Below are 24,946 nucleotides of genomic sequence, written 5' to 3' on the forward strand. Positions count from 1 at the left end.
GTTTCAAACTTACGTCCTCCACTAATAAAGGCATTAGCTAGCTTCCACTCACAAACGGTAGGCTACTCCCAAAATGTGACACATTTGAACTTCTCATTACGTTTTACATCTGTCAAAAGTTTGGATTATGTTTCAGGAGTTAAACTGACACCTAGGCTATCAATGCTCTATTTGTAAGCTAAAATAAACTAGTAAACACCATATCGCTAACGTGCATCAATTGGAGTTAGCGAGCTAGCTTAGCGAGCTAGCTTAGCTAGCTAGCTTAGGCCAAGATTTAAAACCAGGTCGAATTTACTACGGCTGGCCCTAGGTGCCTGTTGTGTTTTCCGCTAGACCTTTTCAAACAAGACCAACTACAGTAGGCTAGTTGACGTTCGTTATCGCACTGGGACTTGTTAATTACCGAACGTGACAAAAACCTGCCTTGCTATAACGTTAGCTCCCAAACGGCAGGCTACTCCCAAACAGTGACACATTTGAACTTCACGTTACATTTTACAACTGTCAAAAGTTTGGATTATGTTTCAGTAGGCCTAGTTAGGCTGTCACCTAGGCTATCAAGGCTCTATTTGTAAGCTGAGATAAACTAGCTAGTAAACACCATATCACTAACATGCATCACTTGGAGTTAGCTAGATGGAGGAAACGAGCGCTTTAGCCAACTTATTGAACCGCATCAAATAGCTTGCAAAGTTGCGTTTCAACAAAACTGTTACCTTACTTTCAAGAATAACTCCGTAGACAAAAAGTCCAAATGATTGCACTGTTTCCACGATATAAATCCACGAAAACACTCAGTATAGAGCTGGGTCGCCTGGATCTGCACTGACTAACAAATCACATGGTGTAGTGGGCGGGACAGTGCTCTCGACCACAGAATGTCAAATGAGTGAGAGACTTTTACAGACAATTGAGTTTCATTCCCTAGGGCATCAAACAAATAACCCTAAATAACTCACTTTCTGTTAATGTGTTTAAAGTCAAAATTGCAGCATAGGTTAATATGACTATTAGTATTTGTAAACTCATCTCATAATACTTTAGGTAAAACTAGCCTATGTGTCAACCACAATCATTAATATGCTATTATAAGTGACAAAATCACAACCACACCAAACAACATCAAAACTTGAATGTGACTGTCACTACAACCACACTATCTAATAGCCTACTCCATTAAATTTCATCCAAATTAGTCACTGCTTTCTGCCTATAACACCAACTTATTGTTCCTTTTATAAGACACCTAGGTTCAAACCTGTGTGTGTGTGTGTGTGTCTGTGTGTGTGTGTGTCTCTGTGTGTGTGTGTATCTGTGTGTGTGTGTGTGTGTGTGTTTGTGTGTGTGTGTCTCTGTGTGTGTGTGTCTGTGTCTGTGTCTGTGTCTGAGTCTCTGTGTGGAAAGCGGGGGAGGTTAGAGAGACATCCAGCTGGGAGAGAGGGGAGGGGTGGGGTGGGAAGAACTGTGGGGGGAGGGAAACAGACTAGAGTGGGTGAGCCACAGTGAGGGAGCAAGACCATGCGCGGCTAGGAACAGAGACCTATAAAAACCTAATAAACCTAAATATCTCACTTTCTGTTAACATGGTTGAAATCAAAATTGCAGCATAGGTTGATATGCTTATAATTATTCATCAACTCGCTTCAAAATATTTTAGCTAAAACTGTGTCCACCACAATCATTAATGTGCTTTTAAAAAACACAAACAACACCAAATTCAAAACTTTGTATATGACTGTCACTACAAACACACTAACTAATACTCCATCAAATTTCATCCAAATTAGTCACTGTTTTCTGCCTATAACACCAACTTTTTGTTTCTTTTATAAGACACCTAGATTCAAACCTTCGCCATTTCAATATACTTTTGAAATTCAAAAATCTGGTCGCAATTCCTCTCAGGCAACCCCTCAAGATCATTTTAGTGCTTAAATGACATAATTTCGATAAACCGTCTAGGAGAAGTATTTCAAAATACATGATGTGCAAAAATCAGACAATCTCACATAATTCAAATTCTTCTAAGATTCACTATATAGTTTAAATGTAAAACTTGTTCAGAATAATACAACACACATGTCCACCAAATTTGGTTCATTTCCGTGAATGTATGCGTCAACCACAGTAGACGGCGCGCTAGGTGGCGCTATACAGTCCCTGAGCCACACCCTAGGCCAAACCTTTGTCTCTAAGTACAGTTAACAATTCCACATCTAGATGCCAAATTACAAGAGTTTTAGTGCATGTCAAGTTGGTGAAAAAGGGCGAAAAAGTTAAGAGTAAGAGGAATAGAAGTATAATAATAATAATAATAATAATAATAATAATAATCTGAGCAAAAACAATAGGGCCTTGCACCTACGGTGCAGCCACTTTCAGTGGCCGCACCTCGGTGCTCGGGCCCTAATAATCTGTACAAAAACAATAGGGCCTTGCACCTACGGTGCAGCCACTTTCAGTGGCCGCACCTCGGTGCTCGGGCCCTAATAACAATAACAGCTTAAATGTTAAAAGTATGTTTGATCAATAGTGCAAAATAAGACATCCGCTGTTTCAATAACATTCTACTCAATTGGCAAACAACTGTTTCAATTAAACACAGAACACAGCTGGTGACACTACTACAGCATAAAAAGGATGACATTTGAGCTTTTTCAAAAAATGAAAAGATTACAGTTGGCATAGTCTGAAAAACTATTGTGAACGACGCAAAAGACACAATGTGGAAGGATTGGGTAGCTCTCCATAGCCTACTCTGTAAGAGGGACAAGCTAAGGAGGATGCAGCACATTTGGCTGGAGTCAGGAGTGTTTTAGGAGGTGTGGAAGATGCTAAGGCTGGAGGCTGGGGGCCATGCTTGTGCACAGCGCACAATGGCTTACATGTAAACATACATCCATTCCATTTTGAATGAGCGAAATACCTCAGCATATATAGCCTCCTTGCTAGCATACCAGCCTCTAGGGTGCAAATTAGGATTTTTTTTAAAAAAAGGATTAAACCCAAGCAAGTGCAGAGTTTAGTTACAGTTGAAACTTCATACACAATCTAAATGTACCACAGTTTTTGACTCATTGTTTAAAGAGAGTGTCATGGCTACTTCCTTAAAAATCCAACATGCCTGCCATTTTAATTATGCGTGATTGTCACAATATTTGTTGCCGAAAGATGGCTATAGACACGTCATAATATACAGTATGTTAAAAGCAGCAAAGCATTCTAAATGTAGGCCTAGAAAAAAATGGCATTGTATTTGAAGTCAAGATAGTGGCCACTAAGGGGCGCTATGTGTTTGGGCCCACTTCAGTTTTTGATATGGGATAGTAGCCTACTGTACCAAGTTTTGTGCTTTCTGAAAAACTGAACGATTCTGGTAAAGATCTGGCCTTAGCCGCTGTACTAAATGAAGATTCTAGGACATTAACACTGATGTGAGAGAAGAGGGAACAACAGAACTTGATTCCATTTTAAACTTTTTGTCCCAAGTAATGTATGGGTGTGCTTTTTAATTTAAAGGAACAGTGTAGTTTTTATAGGCAGGTAAAGTGGTGTTACGGTATGAGGAACATTGTGTACACTAAATAGTTTTCCAATAAATGTAAAATGTCCTTTTTTACAAAATACCATAAATATCAATGTTAATCATAAATATACACATTGTACACAACTTTGCAAAATCTTCTTCAATTTATGTAAAAAGGGCTTTTCATGAAAATGAAACAAAAAATATATAATTTTGGATCCGGATCTGGATTTCAGTATGTGAATTCACTGATTTCTGATTAAATCATGAAACTATAGTGCAAAAGCCAGTGGACCCCCAGCTGCATTGCAAGGGTGCTGAATTAACTAATTAAGCAGACCAATCAAATACAACTTCCTTTGGAAAGGGTTTGAGCAGCACTGATAAAAAAGAGAGAGGAAACCAACCAAACCACCGTAGTGCCAAGTCACAGATAGATGATGTCTAGAGGAGAGGAGATATCCCCATCAGTCTGGGTAAAGCTAAAAGGCCCTCTCTAAAAGATTCCAGCTCCCTCCATCTAGCCTGACCAGCCAGACCCACATCAGATTTGCTGCCGCTAGGGGCGTCTAGATTTCTAGGCTACCCTCCATCAATTGCAAGACAAAATATTTACAAATGGAAGGCATTCAACATCACTGCAACATTTCCTATACTGTAAGTAGACACCTACAGTATCAAAAATATCACCAAGAAGCACCAGAAAGATAATGAATCAGGTAAAGGCCAAGCCACACCACTAGAGAGTCACAGAACTCACTAGCAGTGACACGGGTTACAAAAACAACTGGTGACCATGTGGTGTTTGTTGGCCCAGACCTGGCTCACACACTAACTGATCAAGCTGAGTGTTGACTGGGCCCTTGGGCCTACTACTGTATATGCACTAAAACTGATCTGAGTGGGTGTTGGCTGAATGTCAGCTGGATCTCCATTCCATTTCAACTACCAAAAGTAGCCTACTAGAAAAGAATACATTCAGAACAAGTCATTAAAAGCACAAGTGACTTTCATTAACAATTCTAACGCACACAACCACAAACACAATGTGAGTTACATCAACAATTCTTCAAAACATATCAGATTTGTTCTAAATTGACATTAAATAAATATTTAGAAAATTCTTTTAGAATAATAAATCTTTCTCACACACTCACTTACCCACATACACCCACCCCCACTCTCTCTCTCTCTCTCTAAAAGAGTAATTTAAAGACGCTGTCCTTTGTAGCTAAAGCAACTGTAGCAAACGTGATTATTTTCTGGTTGCTTGCTCCTCTGTGACAGTAAACAGAATATCTTTGGCATTTGGACAAAACAGTTAATTTGAAGATGTCATCTTGGGCTTTAGGGAACACTGATGATCATTTTCTCACCATTATCTGACCAAATAACTAATAGATTAATCAAGGAAATAACTGACAGATTATTGACTATTAAAGTAATCGTTAATTGCAGTCCTAGCCTACTGTATGTCTTCTGCATTACCACAATCCACACAGACCAGCTACTGTACATCCTTTTCATTATACCTATGCACATGATAATCCCATATAATGACACTGTATTAGCTGCAAAACAATGCTGAAAGGGTAAGAAACCAGTAATTGGGACATGAACATCCCGCAGCAGCAAGTATCCTTCATCTCTATGTCTCCTATCATCCTGTTTACCATGAAAGACAACCCTACCCACACCAATCTTAGGCATCTGTTGACAGAACAACAGTATTGGAAATGAGGTTCAAAACAGGGTTAAGTCGTTCTGTTCCTGCCTCGATAGGCTCAAGTACATATGACTCACAGCACCTTCACCTGCTGAGAGTCGTACATTCTGACATCACCAACAAGAGACAGCTGATTTGTTCCACAGAAATATGGGACCCAAATAAACATTAAACAGATGTACAAATTAAAACCAGGTCTGTTTTATCTCTGCTGGTGGTTAAAAATCAAAATATACACAAAAAAACCCCCCAGCAGAAATCTATGTTATTGTTTTAACAATCTGAATTTGACTTGAGTATGGTTTCCACATGAAAGCGTCTGGAGTAAGAATATGCATGAGCATGATAAAAAAAAAGTTTTGTGATGATGTGTTAAGTCTATTCTTTGTGTTCTGACAGTGACAGGGATTCTGGGTCTATCTTCGGTGTGGTAGGCGGTTGTGTTTTTTTCTTTTCCTTGTCCTTGTATCTAGAAAAAGGTGTAGGCAATAGTGCGGTCAATATACAGTATCAGCATAGTGAAAGTTTAGAACTACAAATACTTTGCATTTTACATTTTTAAAAATAGATATGGATAGGTATATCGCTATATGGATAGATTACACTTAATGTACTGTATATGGAACATTTCACAATGAAAGTATGAATATTAATGTTGTAAATCAGTAACGAGTCTAGAACTTTAGAACTAGAACTGTTTTGGGCCATATTCTCAACATCAAGGGCACAGCGCATACCTTAGGTCAACTCTTTGACTGCCTAAAGATTGAGCCTTTATAAATTACAGTTACTTCATTCCTTTTCCATTTTTATATTCATACAAATGGGATTCTATACCGTTTAATGATGAAGACAACAGCCACACTTCCAAAAACAGTAACGATGACAAATACGACTAAGGGAAGTACGATCTTCAACGGGACATCTGTTTTATCTGGTGGTGGCGTATGTGAAATTTCCGAGCGATCTGCAACACATATACAGTATGTACTCATCACTGACACTGTTGGGTATAGGATCATTTGTTGTGATTTATTTATATTTATTTCACTTGTTTTCTGTACATATTTCCTGTGGAAAAGAATGTTTCCAATTGTTTGATGTGTGTTTCTTTTGTCTGTATCTCTACTGGCTTTTGTGAAGGTCATATGACCTATGCACTTGCTCTATCTGATGTTTTGAATAAAATAGACTCATATCAACTTTCAGTGATATGTGATTGACATGGTGACACAGTATCACTTCATAATGCATGCATCTTTCAGTGAACCCATTTCAGATTTTAGTAGTCCAACGTTCTTGGTAAACTTGGCTCACTACATTCATACAGTCTTACTCTGTTTGGTGGGAATTGATGGGGGTGAGGAAGATGTCTGACGTTCACCTGCAAACACAACATACACACACACACACACACACACACACACACACACACAAAACACATTATAAGAAATTCAACAAATTTTGTTTGAATAAATATGTCAATCATGCATATAAAAGAGTAGGTGTAAAGATAAAAAAAAAAAAAAAAAAACTTACATGGACATGGAAGATCCTTGGCAATAAACTGCAGAACACAGAGACAAACACACACCCACACACATATACACACACACCCACACCCACCCATACACACACACACACACACACACACACACACACACATAGACATGTGAAAAAGGCATTAGTATGTGGCATACAAAAGACATCATTGGTTGCACAGAAAATGGTTAAAGTGAGTGATGGGTGACTTACACCCTTCTGAGGACAGTCCACAGTGACTAAAACTACCACGTGATTCTCCATAACGACAGCCTCAAATGACGCATTCACAACAGGGGCGGCAAACATCATGGCATCCTCCTTTTCTGGTACCTCATAATCATAGTAGGCACACTCCGTAGACTGAAGAATGACACAAGAAAACAATTTTTTTTTAACTGAATTAATTTTAAATTGTTAATTTAATGGACATGATTTATATAGGGAGGAAGTCATGTTTAAGACGGGACAGTTTCTCTGATCAAGTGATCTTCTGGAGTCAAAAGTTTATTACAGCATGTGTGGGAAATGTGTGTCTAAAGCTGGGTGTAAATGTTTAGCTAGTTAGATACACCTACACAGATTTTGACATGGATTAAATATTCAAAACCCTCTCAAAGCAGTGGTGCAGATTTAAGAAGAAGTGGACACACACTCTTTGCAATGCCGATCACATCTGGCTCCAGAGGCCATTGGCTCAGAAACAATAACGATAACGATAAACATCATTAACAAGTTAAACATTTATCAGCCAGATGGCATGGGACCTTGTTGGAGTGTGGGAATTTGACCTGTCTTATTACTTTCTTTAATTTATCGGCTATGAGTCATCCATGCAGGGATATTTTAACACTAGCCAATTGGTGTATTTTTTGATATTCCCTAAAACCTCCATACGTTGCAGGTCCATGCAGTGGTGCAGTGATCCTTTGCCTCATGAACTACATCAGCCGTTGGTGGAGAGATGTAATACTGGCGAAAGTCATCTTGTGGGCTGCACAAACACTGGACCTTCTTCTGTGCTGCTGACTGTGTCACATTCACACAGCATAGCAGGTACAATACAACTGAGGGCACAAGAACACAAATAGTCACGAGCAAAGAAAACAATTATCCTCACACGTGATTGTAAGAAGAAAAAACCCCATTAAGATAGAAGCCCTATGAACTGGAAAAAAGCTACAGTAATGGAATAATGGACAGCAAGGGAATTTCATGAATTTTGAACAAAAGGGAATTTACCAAATTTTAACCAAGGAACGATGCCAGCAAACATGTTTATTTTAAAAGTTTGGATAGGGGCATGTGTACCACTATGCTGCTTCACCTCTTCATTTAACAACATCCTGTAAATGTTTAGCAACTGAGGAGACCAGTCGCCTGAGTTTTAAGAAGGAAGTGTTGTCTCACTCCTGCCAGATATAGGATTATGCCTGCCTGATATATTCTTTCTTGTTTCTTGTTTTGCATGGTAGAGTTTACACTAAAGAGTACCAAACTGTGCTCATAGAAAATGGTTATCAGAGGTTTACCTGAGCCCATACAATCATTTTCATTACAGAAACAGCGCTGGCTTCAATGCAGTGCCATCTGAGGTCCAAAAGACCACTGCCATATTGTTATTCAGCTCTGTCCCTGCAAAGATTTCTCTTGATTCTGTACTATGATGATGTACTGTAGATTATAAACTCCCCAAATACTTCACCAGCTCATGTTGAGAAGCATCATAATTATATTATCTCATTATTTGTTCACACAGGTTTACACCGAGTGATGGATACCTCTACACCTTTACTTCTAGAAGACTCTTGGACTCCAGGATGCTCTTTTCATACCCAATCATGTTGCCAGTTACTAATTAGTAAATACAGCGCCCTCCACAATTATTGGCACCCCTGGTTAAGATGTGTTCTTTAGCTTCTAATAAATTCATTTTTTTTCCAAATAATATAGGACCACAATGAAAAAAAGCGTAAAATCCAACCTTTAATACAAGTGCATTTATTTAGAAGGGAAAAAAATCCCACATTAAGAAATAATTATTCTTCATAAAATCACCTGTTCCACAATTATTGGCACCCCTAACAATTCCTAGGAAATAAATGTAATTAAAGTATTTCTGTCATTTCTGTCATTTCTACAGTAGTTTACAAAGTCAATCAGAGTATGTAGGAACATTTAATTAGTCATTCTTAACATCCTGTTTCCCTGGGCTATCAATATGACGTGACACAGAGGCCATTTCTCTTCAACATGGGAAAGACAAAGGAACACACTGTTCAAGTAAGGCAGATGTGTGTCGACCTTCACAATTAAGCCAATGGCTATAAGAAAATAGCCACTCGCACCCCTGTCCATATCTATGGTCAGAGGAATCGTTAAGAAGTTTAAAACAACTGGAACAGTGGTAAACAAGCCTGGAAGAGGACGCAAGTTTATTTTGCCATCATGCACAGTGAGGAGGGTGGTAAGAGAAATAAAAAAATCTCCAAAACTCACTGTTACAAAATTGCATCAAATGGTTGCATCTTGGGGTCACAAAGTCTCCAAAACAACCATCAGGCGCTATCTACATGCCAACAAGTTGTTTGGGAGGCATGCAGGGAAAAAAACCTTTCTCACTCAAAATCATAAGCACAAATGTCTGGAGCGGTACTGGGCCTTCAACTGGGACCGTGTGCTTTGGTCAGATGAGACAAAGTTAGAGCTTTTTGGCAACAAACACTCTAAGTGGGTCTGGCGTAACAAAAAGATGAGTATGCAGAACAGCACCTCATGCCCACTGTGAAGTATGGGGGAGTATTGGTGATGCTGTGGGCCTGTTTCTCTTCCAAAGGGCCTGGGAACCTTGTTAGGGTGCATGGCATTATGAATGCTTTGAAATACCAGGACATTTTAAATCAAAATCTGGTGGCCTCTGCCCGAAAGCTGAAGATGGATCGTCACTGGGTCTTTCAGCAAGATAATGAGCCTAAACATATGGCCAAGTGTACACAGAAATGGTTCACCAGACACCGTATCAAGCTCCTACCATGGCCATCTCAGTTCCCAGACCTCAACCCCATTGAAAACCTGTGGGGTGAGTTGAAGAGGAGAGTGCAGAGGAGAGAACCCAGGTCGTTGGATGATTTGGACATTTTGTGCAAAGAGGAATGGTCGAAGATCCCTCTTTCTGTTTTCTCTAATCTTGTGAAACATTATAAGACAAGATTAGGTGCTGTTTTATTAGCAAAAGGGGGTTGTACAAAGCATTAACATCAGGGGTGCCAATAATTGTGGCACACATGATTTGATGTAAAATAATTATTTCTTAATGTGGGATTTTTTTCCTTCTAAATAAATGCACTTGTATTAAAGGTTGGATTTTACGCTTTTTTTCATTATGGTCCTATATTATTTGGAAAAAAAAATGAATTTATTAGAAGCTAAAGAACACATCTTAACCAGGGGTGCCAATAATTGTGGAGGGCGCTGTATTCCTCCTTCTGTTGTCTTTAACATTACATTACTTTTCCAGCGTTTTCTTGGCCCCATCACAACTTTTTAAAAAATGTGTTGCTGGTATCAAATTGTAAATTAACATAAAATTCATGACATACACATTCCTAATTTTTTCATTTAAGGCATTAAGGTCAATTTCCAAAAGAAGATTTTATATAGCCTAGTCAACTTTAGCATGTGTTCCAATACTTATGGAGGGGACTGCCTATGTCATTTTCTACAAGGTATGCCTTTTTATGTTGTTTTGTATTGAAAGTTGACATTTTGCACGCTTTTGATCGAAAGTTGAAAGTTGAACTCCAAGTGGAAAGTTCACCTGCATTTTTATGAAAAAGGTGCACCTTGTGTTTTTATAAGCAAAATGTGTCCTGTCTGATCATTCCTTTAACATAGGCCTACAGTACACTTCACGCTATGACATGGATGCGGTAGGCTAGTCTGTTTGAACTGCATAGGTCTAAGCAGCCAGTTCTTAGAAAGTTTGTGTGTGTGTGTGTGTGTGTGTGTGTGGTGTATGCACATGTGCATGTGTGTAGGGGAGCTGCTAGAAAATGTAGGCCCTATGACATAGAATAATTCAGGGCCCCTCGATACAGTGTCATCGGGGGGCTCTCTGGGGGGCCCCCTGTAAGTGCTGGGCAATTAAAAACACCCCACCCCCCATCCACCCACCCACCACCCCCACCGCCGAGCCACACCCCTGTGTGTGGGTGTGGGTGTGGGTGTGTGAGTGCTACAGAGAGAGAGAGACAGAGACAGAGATCACCCTGCTGTCACATAAAAATGCTGTACAGTTGGCATAGCATATAGAGACTTCTGGGCATTAGCCAACAGAGAGAGATAAAACAGCAAGGTTCTGGAAGTAATAATCTAAATCGCGTTTCTCCTTTGAGAACTGGATTATGGCACACTGTTTCCTACAGTATACATATATGTATGTGATTTACCTGTCTTAAAAACTGTTTTGGTTGTTTGTGAAATGCACATACTGTAATGCATTTTTGCATTAGCAGATTGTATGTGTTATCATGACACCATATAATTTGGCGTGGCATCAAGAAATAAAGAATAAAAAAAGGCTTTGAGGGTCTGAATCATAAAAATCTCAATAGAACAGATGGGAAATATGGGTCAGCAAAAGTTACAAGCATTTTCTTTTTTTTATATCAAGGTATGTAAAAAGGAATATCAAGTTTATTGAAAGATAGAGGACAGATGACTTACCATGTAGATGAAGGAAAGTACTGTAACATGTAATGAATTTGTACAAGGAAATGCTAGATCTTCTTTATGAAGTAATGATAGAGGATTATGATAAATTTACTCATTGCAGAAATACATTACTATACATTTTGAGTCATTAGCCAACAATAAAACTTGATGATTTCCATAATGTCTTTTACAAGGACCTTTTTTTACTGTACCTAAAACATCAACCACACCCACGTGTCATTAATTTTAGCAAAAAATAGCGCCACCCTTTGTAACAAAGAGGACATGGCACATTGGCTGCTACAGTAGGTTATCTCTTTTTTATTTTCTGTTAGTTTATGATCACGATTCACGCCCCAGCCAGTCAGCCTAAGCCAAGGCCTACAACTCTTCTTATAGGCCCTAAAGATTTCTCCAGCCATTGAGTGGAGAAATGAATGGGAAACTTGCATCCTGCCCTTGCAGAGGTGGGCAGTGGCCTCTATAATTGGCAGATGTTTGCAGTTCATTAAAAAGGACACTCACTGTGTGAACTGCATGTGAACTGTTGTTCTTAACTTAAGGTTAAGTACCTTGGTCTGACGTGGTTTTATTCCTGGTAACGTTTAGAAGCATACTGTGGGTCCAACAAGGAGGCTGCCTCTGTCAGATGGGGGCTGGGCGAACCAAAATGCATTTGTCAACCAGAATGAATATTAGAATGCACGAATCTGAAAGCATGCCGAATCCACACGCACCCACGCTGTTAAGTGCACAGGTAGAACAAATCTATGGCAGGACTTGCACTTTCTGGAACCGGGATGTCCGCCTCTGGTTACAACCAAGGCAACAACCTAAACACTGACAGCATATGTTGGAAGGTAGGTTATAAATCAATCTCTTGGCCTACCTGTAGTTGCTAGATGTGCTGTCCTTAAACACACTCCTTGGCTCTTTAGGCTATACAACGGGAAATTCCCATGGACGATACTATGCATCACCATTGTGAACTGACTGTATATGGCCAGAAAAAGGAAGGAAGGAGATGTAACTACAAAACTTGTCAGGTGAGACAGAGGCGACACACCCCTATGATACTGGAAAATGGCAGTGCAGGTTTGCTTGACTTCGGGCTCTCCGGAGGTGTGTTGTCCTTGAAAGGTAAAATATGTTGAACTGAGGTAGTAATGGAAGCCAGCTGTAAACACCAACAAAGTGTATACATTGTATACATGGCACCATAGGCCACCCTACACATTTTGTTGGTCTGGGATTAATAAGCGATACAATTTGATATATTACGGTCCTCCGAAAATGGAGCACTCCTCATAATGCATCCTGCCATAGGGTACACTGGACTGCCCTTTACAAAGGGAAAGCAGATATTAGATATCATCTATAAAATATACAATAAATTGTGGCCGGCAGCAAGATCAGTAGGCCTAATCTTTTAACATCATGTCTGAATCCAACTTTCCTAGACCTCATCGTGTATGCAATTAAGGTCAAGGAAAAGTTGTTGGGAGAGGATAGGCGGTCCCAGGCAAAATGAATCTACATCAACCCCCCAGCCCAGGCTATGTATCTTGAAGTTCCTGTTTGGGACAAACTTGATGTGCGTAAATATCTTCAACCTCAAGAATGCTGCTAATCTGCTAATGAGGAAATAGAATTGTTTTTCAGCCAAGATGAACTTCATTATGGAATGTAGAAGGGGATGGCGAAAGGAGGGCTTGTCTATCTTCACAGCGGCTGTACCGGTTCAACAGGCATACAGAACAGAACACAAGCAAACTAAGAAGACTTTCAGGAAATTATTTACCACTTTTTTTTTTATTGTAATAGATATTATCTATAAACATGAGATATATCTTTGTTTTCCATTAAACAAAATATACATAACCCTACCTTTTAAAATACATATTTACAAACAGCAAGATTCTTCATCTCACACCCACCACACACACACACACACACACACACACACACACACTCGAATTCCATTTTCTCTCAACACACACAGCATGACGAGCCCAAACTTGAGGATGGCCACATGTTTTGAAACAGCTAAACATACTCCAGTGAAATCCTCAGGGAAGCTGTTTCCGGTGACTGTGGTCCTGACGGGCGCTCTGGCTTTCCCATCCAGCTATCCAGCATTCACACGTCCACATTCCTGTTTTTCCCATCCAACTATCCAGCATTCACACATCCACATTCCTGTTTTTCCCATCCAACTATCCAGCATTCACACATCCACATTCCTGTGTGTCCGTGAGCTACAGGCCAGGATTTCCCCTGGACGAATCCAGCGTTCAGTACCAGAGATTCACATTGTTTTTTTTTTCACAGGCACCACAACAGAATAGCATATCTTCCTGGACCTTTAAAATGGTCAGCGACTTAAAGGAATGTAGGATTTTGGCCAAAACTGGTATTGCAATCACTTTCAAAATACTGTAGAGCAGTGTCAACATCAGTTGAGGGTTCACTTCACTTCACTTTTTAAACGACAATATCATGGCCGGACTACTGTTGTCAGTGATATAAGTATTTGAAATGAGCATGATTTCTTAATGTCTAGTGACATATCAGGGCCATGTTATGATTGATTGAAACACATTTCTTACATACAGTACGGTTCCTTTAAGACTTTGGCTCCAGACTCATGAGGAAATAACTCATGTTCTGGAAGTGGACGTCCTTGGTGAGGTCCTGTGCTGGCGAGGGGTCATGCGGGGTCTCCTGAGGGAGACTACTGACTGGAGGACAGTGCTGGACTTTTGCCTTGCATGGAGACAACTGGAGAGGAGGGACAGGAGGCGGTGGAGTGACAGCCAACTTTTGCAGTTCCGACTTAAAGTGTATTTTGTGTCTGCAAAGACAGTGTGGTTAGATTCCATTATGGGGTTTGTCTCAAACAAGGGAGAGTGGCTCGAAAGGGGGAACTGAACTGAGAGCAAGGAGAAGAGTCTACCTGATCACTTGTACAAACACCAAGACGAAGATGATCACCAGCACACAGCAGCCCATTATTGAAACCATGTGAACCAGCAGGAAGCCATCATCTATGGGAGGTGGTCTTCCCACCGCATCTGTGAGAGAAAGCGTGAGACCAAAACATTCACCCATATATACTCTTAAGGTGTGGAAACAATCAATAACACTAACAATACACTATTGATTACAATAGTTGGGTGGTAGGCCCCCAGCTGTGGCGCAACTGGCTGGGGCACCTGCACCGCACCCCGGAGACCCAGGTTCGATTCGCGCCCCATGGTCCTTTCCGGATCTCACCCCCGCTCTCTCTCCCATTCACTTCCTGTCACTCTCCACTGTCTCTCTCAATAAGGACATAAAACACCCACAAAATATACTTTAAAAAACCCAATAGTTGGATGGTATTGCATATTAGATATACCATCTGTAAGAGGAGACTTATTCAAATAAATCAGTGCTTTGCTATTATTTTAAAGGAGAACTCCGGCAATGTTTCACATAGATCTCTGTTTCTTGAGGTCATCAAGTACTGGCGATACTGCGTAAAAATGGTGGAGTTTTCCTTTAACGTTGGGGAAGTTGTGGAGGAATGTCCAGGAGAGGTGGAGTTTCCTTCCCTTTTCCTCCCTGACACTACTAACACTGATAGACACAAACTGTTTAGATTCAGTATTATCCTGAGGGCGTTTGACATACTTTCGATTCAACACAGTTTTGATCCCATTGGTGTTCATGATAATCAGGGTGTCTTCAACACGTCTTCAACATGTACAGTATGCACAGAATCAGTGCCAATAAAATGTAACTCAGCTAGGACAACTTCATGTTTTTCAGCCATCATCCAGAGTAAATAATCTCCCTTCCACAAGAAAAAGATGCAGTGCACTAAATGCTTTCACCGGGGTTTGTTGGTTTGTTTGTTTGTCTGTCTGTCTGTCTGTTTGTTTGTTTGTTTGTCTGTTTGTTTGTTTGTTTGTTTGTTTGTTCGCTGGTAACTCAAAAAGTTATGGATGGATTTCGATTACATTTTCAGGGAAGCCCTGAAATGACCCAAGGAAGAAACGATTACATTTTGTATCACCTTCTGAATGCAGGAGGCGGAGGAGATTATGTGTTTGCTTGGCGGAGGTTTGCACTCTCCGAGTGCTTTTCTAGTTCTGGTAATGAGTAAAGAATAGCAATATTAGGCCAGGGAGGAATGTTGAAAAGTGTGGATAGCACGACAGAGGGCATGCAAAACAAGATAGGACCGATAAATTGAGGTGTTCTATTCTTTCATTTTATATGCATATGCTGTTTACTCTGCTTGCTACTGTATGTGATCACACTTGCCCCAAATTCACATGAAAGGTGGAGACGCTAAATGCTTCCAGCTAACTCCTCGTCCTGACGGGAAAATCCCTGACGTATGATGGGCTCCACGCCTAAGAGGCGTTGCCCCATCACTGCTCTCTTCAAAACTTAATCTAAAGTAATTTCTCCGAATTCACACATACTGTATATCTGTCATCTGTCTTTAACATAGATGACAGATAAGACATAAAGGAACACGCCTTTAAGGTGAATTCAGAGGTGGCGGCACACAAAGTCATGTTTGTTTCTGTTTCTGCAAGAAAAAATGTATGTCATATTTTAATCAGATTCAAAGTGAAGCAGATTGTGACATTGACAGTGGGCCTTCTATCCTTTGCCTAACTCCAGTGAGTAAATGGTGGCATTTTTGACTAGAAGCATAAAGAAGATAGCAACCAGATTTGCTGTCAGTTTTTCAGATCAGGGTTTCCTTGACAAACCTTTGTAATAATAACAATCGAAATACAATACTTCACTCTAACTTTGAGGTGTTTGAAAAGCAACCAGCTAATAATCAAAATGTCAACATGCACAAGGTTTTTACCTGATCCAGGGGTTGTGCCAGGTATGACCAACAGAATCAGGGGGTCCTACGAAGGTAAAACATGATAAAATGTAGAATTACTATGTAATGTAGCCTACAAAAAACATAAAACAAAAAACAAATTCAGTGGTAAGTGTTACATTTCCTGTGACAATCATAACACAACTTCTTATCTAGCATGCTGAGTGCAAGTAGCAGCCATCTGCAAAGATAATATACATCCACAACTCACCTCACTGATATCACTGCTCTCGGTTGGCTTAGGGGCTGCAAAAAAGCAGGACATTATCTGTCATCTTTCATGTCTTTCAGCATCAACTAGTTGCTAACTGCTAAGCTCACAACAGTGCTCGTGTATCACCAGAGAGACAGACGAGGAGACAGGGACAGAGAAACAGACAGAATAAGAGGGACGGACTAATCTGGAAAACAATGTCCACTTTATGTTTATGTTGGGTTAAAGGGTGACATCTGTTATGCATTATGTACATAAATCATTGTGCACATCTTATTACATTTAGGCTTAAAAAAGAAAAAAAAACAATAGTCTGCCATTCTGAAATTTCCATAACTCGCCATTATCGCTCGTTTCAATTTGGGACCTTGCAGCCGGAATTGTCATTTGTTTATTCAGTCTAAATACAGTCTGGGTTTTGAATAGCCACTGCATGTCTGTGTTTGTTGGCGTGTTGTTGCAAAATCCACTGAATCGTTTTATGCAAACATTCAGGGAAGCTTAATCACTGAGGTCAGACATGATATTGGCCGGGTTTCCCAAAATCGTTAAGAAGCTCTTAAGTCCTAAGAACTTGTTAGGAGTGTTCTTAGAACATTCTTACAACGCTCCTAAGAAGTTCTTAGCAATTTTGGGAAACCCGGCCATTATCAGCCACATACATATAGCTTGGGCCCGATTTTGCCGGTCGCGCAATGAGCTTCCGCCACTTGCGCAACCTTTAATTACTATTCTCTGCGAGCGCATCCTTCATTTGTCCAGCGCAAATGTACGTTCTCTAAATGGGAGATGATATTGCGCCCTAACGGGCGTGTCAGTGAAGAGAAGAGGTGTGGTCCGGCGCAAAGCTCGCCAGTCGCTAATATATGGATGAAGAAAGTAAGTGCGCCACTGACCAGGAAAAACCTAGTCGGAAATCACTCGCGCATAGCTGAAAGGCTATTATATGAGCGCATGAGGCTTGGGGATATGGAAGAGTGCACAGTGCGCACTTCTTTCATCAGCAGGAGCGCGCGCAGCCCGAATATAATTAAATAATATTTGTCCGTTTCTCGGTTTTAGGTTCGTGTATTGGTCAGCAAAAAGTAGCATACATAGCATAACAACATCCACATGCAATAATACAACAATAACGTCTAACAGTGACCTGCTCATTTAGACAACATTACACAGCCCTATGGCTAAGTTACCTTCAGTTAGTTTTGTTCTGGCATACCTTTAACGTCTGGCATTAAACAGCTGTAGTGTTCTGGCAACTGTCTACCTTGTTATTGCTCATCTGGAATAACTTCTCTAGCTGCCTCCATCCTCCATCCTTTCTGTTTTGTTTGTTTAAAGAACTTGCGATATCCATGATGAGTAGGAGTTAGTGAATTAGCTTCACATTGTGTGCTGATAGCGGAGTAAAAGAAAACAACACGTAGCCTAGTTGCGCGCCTGCGTGCATAATCTCTCCTGTTCAGACGAAATGTGTGCGCGTGGATATAGCTATATAGCGCATTAAGTTAATTTTGATAACGTATTGACTGACTTTTTCTTAAAATAGAGGATTGTAAATAGCCTGATGGTAGGCAGCTAATGGGATGCTGTGCATATTGGGTGGGTACGGCATGGCATGCCAATTTGGTGTGAATACACACACACACACACACACACACAAGGGAAATGTAATAATGATAATGATCAATAGTGAGAACTAGCTTCTGACTACAGCTGCGGCTGCTGCGTTTATTCTGAAATAATCTATTTAAGTCATAAGCCCCGAGAGACCGTAAGCAAGTGCCTAAAACCCCCCTTAGCTGTTCTAAAATCAGTGTAGCCTAAACTATGGACTAGAGTGACTTATTGCTTTTCTAAAACGGTAACTATACGTCGATGTATTCATAGATAATCATTCTTCCGCCAATACATATTTCTTCCATAGTCCTGGTTGCCATGCAACATCGACACGCAGCCACTTTAACTTTTGTGCAAGTTGTGGTAGTGCATTAACGAAATGCGGTCAAGGTGTATGTTTGTGTTGGATTTTATAACTTAGGAAGCCTAGGAACTTAGGAACTTAGGAAGCTTAGGAAGCCTTCCCAAGTCTCCATTACGCGCCGCCCATGCCTCACGCACGAGCAAGTCGGTCTCTTCTGGAGTAGACGTAACTCCGCCATGATAATACCAACAGACCATTGAACAATGCGCCAGGCTTTTAAAGGGAATGAGAGTGTGAAATCTAATTGGTTTATAGCATGCTACGCCCAAAAGACACCCACGACTAATTAACTAAATTAAGACAACCCCTTTTCACTTTGCGCTGAGCGCAATGTTCACTTTTCAAGCTGTCATTATAGCCTTTTGCGCTAGGACCGCCCCCAAAGAAACTAGCGCGAGTGACTTGCGACAATGCCCAGTTGATCCTGATAATAGAGCCCCTTATCTTTTTACCCGCGAATTCAGTGTTGCCCGCTTATCCTCTCTGGTAGCCCACAGTATACAGTGTGAGTCAGAGGAGGAGTAGCTACAGTCGAGCGGCAAAACACAATGTGTACTTCTTTTACAGATATATTTATATTCAACAAATTATTATGTTTAACATTTCTTATCCAAACAACGTCAAACTTGGCACTACACTTACTAGTGCCCGTAATAAAACACCTGCCAAGTTTGAATTCAATCGCGATGAACGGTTCAACAGATAAGCGGTTAACCCACACACACACACACACACACACACACACACACACACACACACACAGATATGTTTCTATAATTTATAGATAGATAATAAGACAGTTGACAGAATGGCTTAATTTGATGAGTTTAGTGTTTCCTTCCCGCACTGCACAGTAACAAATCATAACCAGCACAGAAAACACCATCATACAAACAGCACAGTCAGTACTATGAAACACCCATGACACAATCACAATCGGCAGATGATTCACATCTTCCAGTGTAGCATCAATGTACTTGTCCGTACCTATCCATGTGTGCGCGTAGACGGCTGAGGACCAGTCACTCCAGCTGCCCTGACCGTGCTCCTCCATGCTCCTGATCTGCACAGCGTACTGCACACCGGCCAACGCGTCCGAAATCCTCCAGGAGAGCCGAGGCGATGTCCTCGGAATCGCCACAGTCTGATTCTACCCATATGAAAAAGAAATAGAAAAAACTTATACTGCCAGCAATGTGTTTTATATACAAAAGTTGTATGATTTACTCTTGAAAGTGGCCCATTTCTCGTTGTCCTCATACAACGTCATACAGTATATAGCCCTTACAGGTTACAAAGTTTTATGTTTCAGGTTACAAAGATTTACCAAGGATCTTGGTAAATCTGTGTAACCTGAAACATATAAAATGTATAAAACAAGAAATGGGCCACTTTCAAGAGTAAATCATACAAGTTTTTTTTCTATTTCTTTTTCATATGGGTAGACACACACACAAATAGACATACACCCACACTTTGTGAAGGACGATCGTGATGTGCTTGCACGCGCACACACACACACACACACACACGCACGCACGCACGCACGCACCCACACACACACGCAAACACACACACACACACACACCTCACCATTTTTCCCAGCACAGGATAGTATCTCAGCTCAAACTTCAAAAGGTAGGTGCCCCTCCGAGTCCTCCAGGACGTGGGGTAAGACCAGAACACATCCAGCGTCCGCTCCTGTCCGTCCACTGACCTCACGTTGACACTGACCGGAGGGTCTGGCTTCACTGCAGACAAACACAGGATCAACAACATAAACACACACACACACACACACACACACACACACACACACACAGTGACACACTGTAGACAAGCCTGAACAACATAAACGTGTGTCACACAAACAGGTCTATAACAGGTCACGCACGCACGCACACACACACACACACACACACACACACACACCACACAGGTCTATAACAGGTCACATACACACACACACACACACACACACAAAAACACATAGGACTCACAGATACTTTGAGGTGTGAAGTCGATCCACCGGCTGGTGCCACAGCCAGAGGTGCTCCTCACAGACAGCCTAGCAGCGTACCAAATGCTATCTGTATCCAGGGCCTCAGGTTCCAGCAGGCATCTGCACCGAGAACGCTTTGGGGAATATCGACAACTAGACACTCTTTGCTCTTGGGACCTGGACATTGTGAGAGAGAGGGGGAGAAAACATTATGTTTGCATTTTTGAAACAATTTCTGTATGCAAGATTATTTCTTGTGCTCTACTATACACATTTTTTTAAATCAATTTTTTCCCATATTCAAAGACTTTGACAAGATATGGGAGGGGTTCTTGTAATTGCATTAATTAAAAGACTCCAATCTTTCAAGAAGCTTTCCCAAATCTTATCAGTCTTCTGATGTATCAGTAGCTTTAGGCTGCTAATTTAAGAATGACCCCAAATCAAGTTGCTAACTTACCACTATGGGTACAACTTTTAGTACAAACATTGTTGAGTTGCATCACTTCACTTGCATGATATCTGGACTTTCCCCATTTTACTGCAAATGTAGGGCCCTCTGTGTCTAGCACACACATGCATTCACACTCACATCAATTTATGCAAGATGAGGTGACACTTCGGTGCAGGATTGATCGGCCGACTTGCCTTCCAGTCACATCGTATCTTCCTCTTATACAGATCTTTCCTCCGACAGGTAAGAGTGGGCCTCTCAGGAGAATCTGGGAATTAAATGATCAGACAGACAGACACACAGTCAAATAGACTGACTGACAGAGAGCTAATTTAAGAATTACCCAAGTTGCTAACTTACCACTATGGGTAAGACCTTTAGTGCAAACATTGTTGAGTTACATGATATGTGGACTTTCCACCTTTTAAATGTAGGGCCCTCTGTCTCTATAGCACACACATGCATTCACACTCACCTCCATTTCTGTAAGATGAGGTGACCCAAATTGAAATGCTGGCCAAAGTCTAATATCTAACTGAGGCTTGTTTAGAGGCGCTCTAAGCGATGTTACGCGGTTTCAAAGCTAAAACATTGTTTTAACGCATATAGAAAGCATCTCCTCACGATCCGCTAGCTGCCTGTCCCCTGAACACACTTGTTTTGTTTTGTTGAAGAAAAAAAAAAACAAGGTCTCTGTAGACAGCCCAGGTTCCAAAAATGGCAACAAAAGCAGCCTGGACCATGGAACATAACAAACTGTTCCAAGTTTCAAGAGGGGTGACTTATAGCACGCTGTTTCGTTATATAAGCACGATTGAGCAACATCAACAGACCTAATGAAACCCAACTGTGCATAGAGAACCTCTAACAACTACAGTATGTGATTTTCTTTCCCAAATTTAATATCATGAGAAAGACCCTGCTGTCTCACACCTCATGGTGCCGTTGGTTCATGCCCGAGAACTTTGTTTACTCATAGACTGACTTTGCACTTTGCCAAGCACTTCTATGAAGGCCCGGTATATGTCTTACGAGAGTGCCTTTAATGGAGTTAGGTGAAATGGAGTTTAATGGAGTTATGTGAAAGCCAGAGTGAGAATTCACAGCGCTTGATAATGGGTCAGAGACTATAGGGGGCTGATTTCCTATTAAGGACACTGAGCGAAGACCATGCCCACTGGAGCTGAGTAGTAACCATGAGAACTGAGAGTCCTGTGATACGCTTTGTTTGTTGTCAAAGTTGTGTGGGAACCACTGTCCGTGAAAATGTGTGTGTGTGTGTGTGTGTGTGTGTGTGTGTGTGTGTGTGTGTGTGTGTGTGTGTGTGTGAAAGTCTGAAAAACAAATGCATTAGTGTAACATTGCCAATGTTGCATCGTTTGGAGACGTTTGGAGAAAAGATGCCCTGCCTTTCCACTTACTGGCTAGGTCCATTCTGACTGTGCTCATCCATCTTCCAGCTCTGTGGCAGCTGTAGTTCCCCGCATCAGCCAATCCAAAACTCGGAAGCATCAAATTCCAGCCCATTCCTGCGTTGCCTTGCACTGGTTGGCCATTCAGCATCCACTGACTCCCATTATCCATTTCCGATGAATCAGATCCAGCCTTATAATCAGTCCCTCCTTCTAATTGGTTAGTCTCCAGTGAGTCCACAGTGTCTGACCCGTGATTGGTCGACAGCAGGATGTTTTCGGTAGTGATCTGTCCAGAGTCAGATCCTTGTACTCCAGGACAGGTGCCCCTGACCATCAGTACACCATCAAGAGAGACATCGCCACAGCAACCAATGACGACCTCACTACCTGGAATTACCACCAGAGCATCATGGAGGTCATGGAGGGGTTCTGTGTGTGTGTGTGCGTGTGTGTGTGTGTGTGTGTGTGTGTGTGTGTGTGTGTGTGTGTGTGTGTGTGTGTGTGTGTGTGAGAGAGAGAGAGAGAGAGAGAGAGAGAGAGAGAGAGAGAGAGAGAGATGGGAGAGATAGACAAACAGAGAGACAGAAAGAGAGATGGGAGACAGTGTGTGAGCGAGAGAAAGAGAGAGAGAGAGAGAGAGATAGGGATGGGGGGGGGGGGGGGGGTAAACAAGCAAATCCTTGGTGAGTTCAAGAGAGTTCTGCTTTGAGCAATGGACCACTCAATCCTACTCAGCACAGCAAACACACAAAATAACCTAAGAACCGCTGTGAATGTGAATATCGATAAAAATGCCGGAGAAGTGCTCTCTGTTCCTCTTCCGCTACCCTCAATCTGCTCACTGAAGGACTTTTTTTTTAATAGACACACTCTCTCTTCCCTGGAATATTATCTCAACAGTCTATTTGTAGGCCAACTACTAACTCACGCTTTTTTCTTTACTTTGACCTTTTTATAGAGTAGAATACAGGAAATTACATAGCACACTTAGCACATATGAAATTATGTAGTAAGCAAACGTGCAAACCAAGGCAATGTTTAATTTACTTTCAATTTGCCTTTAGCTCATTCTCTCATCTGGAATGGATTTCCAAAAGTCCTGAAGGAATTTCTATACATTTTGAGCACTTTCTGTCTGTTTTTCGTCCACTCCATTCAATTGAAACTAATTGAGTTGTCTTTAATGATGCCAAAAGTATGCAAAGTCATGAAAGTAAATAGTGAAATATATAAAATATGAAACATAATGTTGTAGGCTACATATGTAAAGATTTATAGTTATGTAGAGGAATATTGAAGACAAAGTATGATGGAACTCAATGTAGGAATTTCAAAGTCCAAACGTCTGTCTGGTGCATATCTTTCCTAAATTGTACGGCTTTGAACCAGATGGGCATTAAATGACATACTGTATCACCAACTTTACAGGTGCCAAAGCAAAACCAATTGGATTATTGTAATCAATCCTTTGGTTTTCAGCGAACAATTCTAATCTTGCTTTTATTTTCTCTCTCTCTCTCTCTCTCTCTCTCTCTCTCTCTCTCTCCTTTTGACAGTAGAAAGAACTGATAAAGAGCTTTCATTTGATGTACTCTATCTCAATGGCGCTTACGCCCCTCTGGCTCTCACCCCTCGAGAGAATCAGTTAAGGACAAGGGCAATTTCAAATTGTCCATGCGATCTACTGACAGCCTTAGTATACAAAACAGAACTATAATAATAATATTTTAGGACAAATATTAGAAAAACAATCTGACAGGGGTAGGATTATATAGATATTACAGGAATCTTTAATGGACATAGTAAAAAACACTAGGGCACGGATATGATAATTCATCAGGCTACAGAACATCATATGTAGGCATCTAGCGTATGATAGGCCTACATTTAGGCTAGTATCAAAAACAAATATTTTAGGCTATTAGTAGGGTCCATAGCTCTTGTTCGTAATGTAGGTCTATTTAAATTCCTCTGCGAGACAAAGTAAGAGTTAACTCGGTTACTACGTTACAGCCTACCAAAGCAATAGCTGATAATTGGAATATCAAACATTCGGAACAACAACTCAACTTTTGACACTTAAATGCCAAGCTCAATCGCTTACCTGTCCAAGTAACGTTACATTGTGTACACTGTACTTCGGCCACGACCAATATTGACCATAATGATGCAAACTTCGTCCAGATCCTCATAATAATCCCTTCAGCCGTTACTCTTTTCCTGTCAAAAATCCATGGTTGGCGAACGAAAGTTTTTCACGAAACCCAAAGTTCCAATTCCAGGTCTATCCAAGTTATCCTCAAGCATGAGACCTCCCTCACATACTGCTGTACTTAATGTTCTATACCCTTCCCTCTCCTTTTCGCTTAAAAAACAAACTGTTGATTGAACAAATAGCCCGTTGCGAAACGAATGACCAGACCACCACCATCCCCGCTCGTGCGCGCGCGCACGCACACACACTCACAAACAC

The 24,946-nt window shown here is 40.9% G+C and overlaps 1 protein-coding gene across 2 annotated transcripts; it reads right to left on the minus strand.

Annotated features, from left to right (window-relative positions):
- Positions 1–2,497: 2,497 nt before the first annotated feature.
- On the minus strand, positions 2,498–24,850 carry il6r (interleukin 6 receptor). Of its 2 annotated transcripts, XM_062539101.1 has the most exons (14): positions 24,578–24,850; positions 22,480–22,902; positions 21,197–21,326; positions 20,603–20,781; positions 20,196–20,353; positions 19,590–19,752; positions 16,619–16,653; positions 16,387–16,432; positions 7,695–7,864; positions 7,011–7,160; positions 6,795–6,822; positions 6,592–6,639; positions 6,093–6,222; positions 2,498–5,724 (listed from the first exon to the last, which is right to left on the minus strand). In XM_062539101.1, exons 1-14 carry the CDS (start codon positions 24,663–24,665, stop codon positions 5,634–5,636), a joined length of 1,839 nt encoding a protein of 612 aa, XP_062395085.1. In that variant the 5' UTR covers positions 24,666–24,850; the 3' UTR covers positions 2,498–5,633. The 2 variants fall into 2 exon arrangements, with proteins under 2 accessions (XP_062395085.1, XP_062395086.1); XM_062539102.1 differs by lacking the exons at positions 2,498–5,724; positions 6,093–6,222; positions 6,592–6,639; ... (1 more) ...; positions 7,011–7,160; positions 7,695–7,864 and adding exons at positions 13,294–14,364; positions 14,467–14,584 and having other exon boundaries at positions 24,578–24,836.
- Positions 24,851–24,946: the final 96 nt, after the last annotated feature.

The sequence above is a fragment of the Sardina pilchardus genome, chromosome 6 (genome assembly GCF_963854185.1).
Source record: "Sardina pilchardus chromosome 6, fSarPil1.1, whole genome shotgun sequence".
NCBI lineage: Eukaryota > Metazoa > Chordata > Actinopteri > Clupeiformes > Clupeidae > Sardina > Sardina pilchardus.

Coding starts and splice junctions, on each gene's coding strand:
- il6r (XM_062539101.1), bottom strand. CDS start 24,665: ATGAGGATCTGGACGAAGTTTGCATCATTATGGTCAATATTGGTCGTG. Junction 7,865..16,386: donor TGGCACAACCCCTGGATCAG/GTAAAAACCTTG, acceptor TTGTGCCCTCAG/TTGTATTGTACCTGCTATGC. Junction 6,223..6,591: donor ATCAATTCCCACCAAACAGA/GTAAGACTGTAT, acceptor TATGTGTTGCAG/ATCGCTCGGAAATTTCACAT.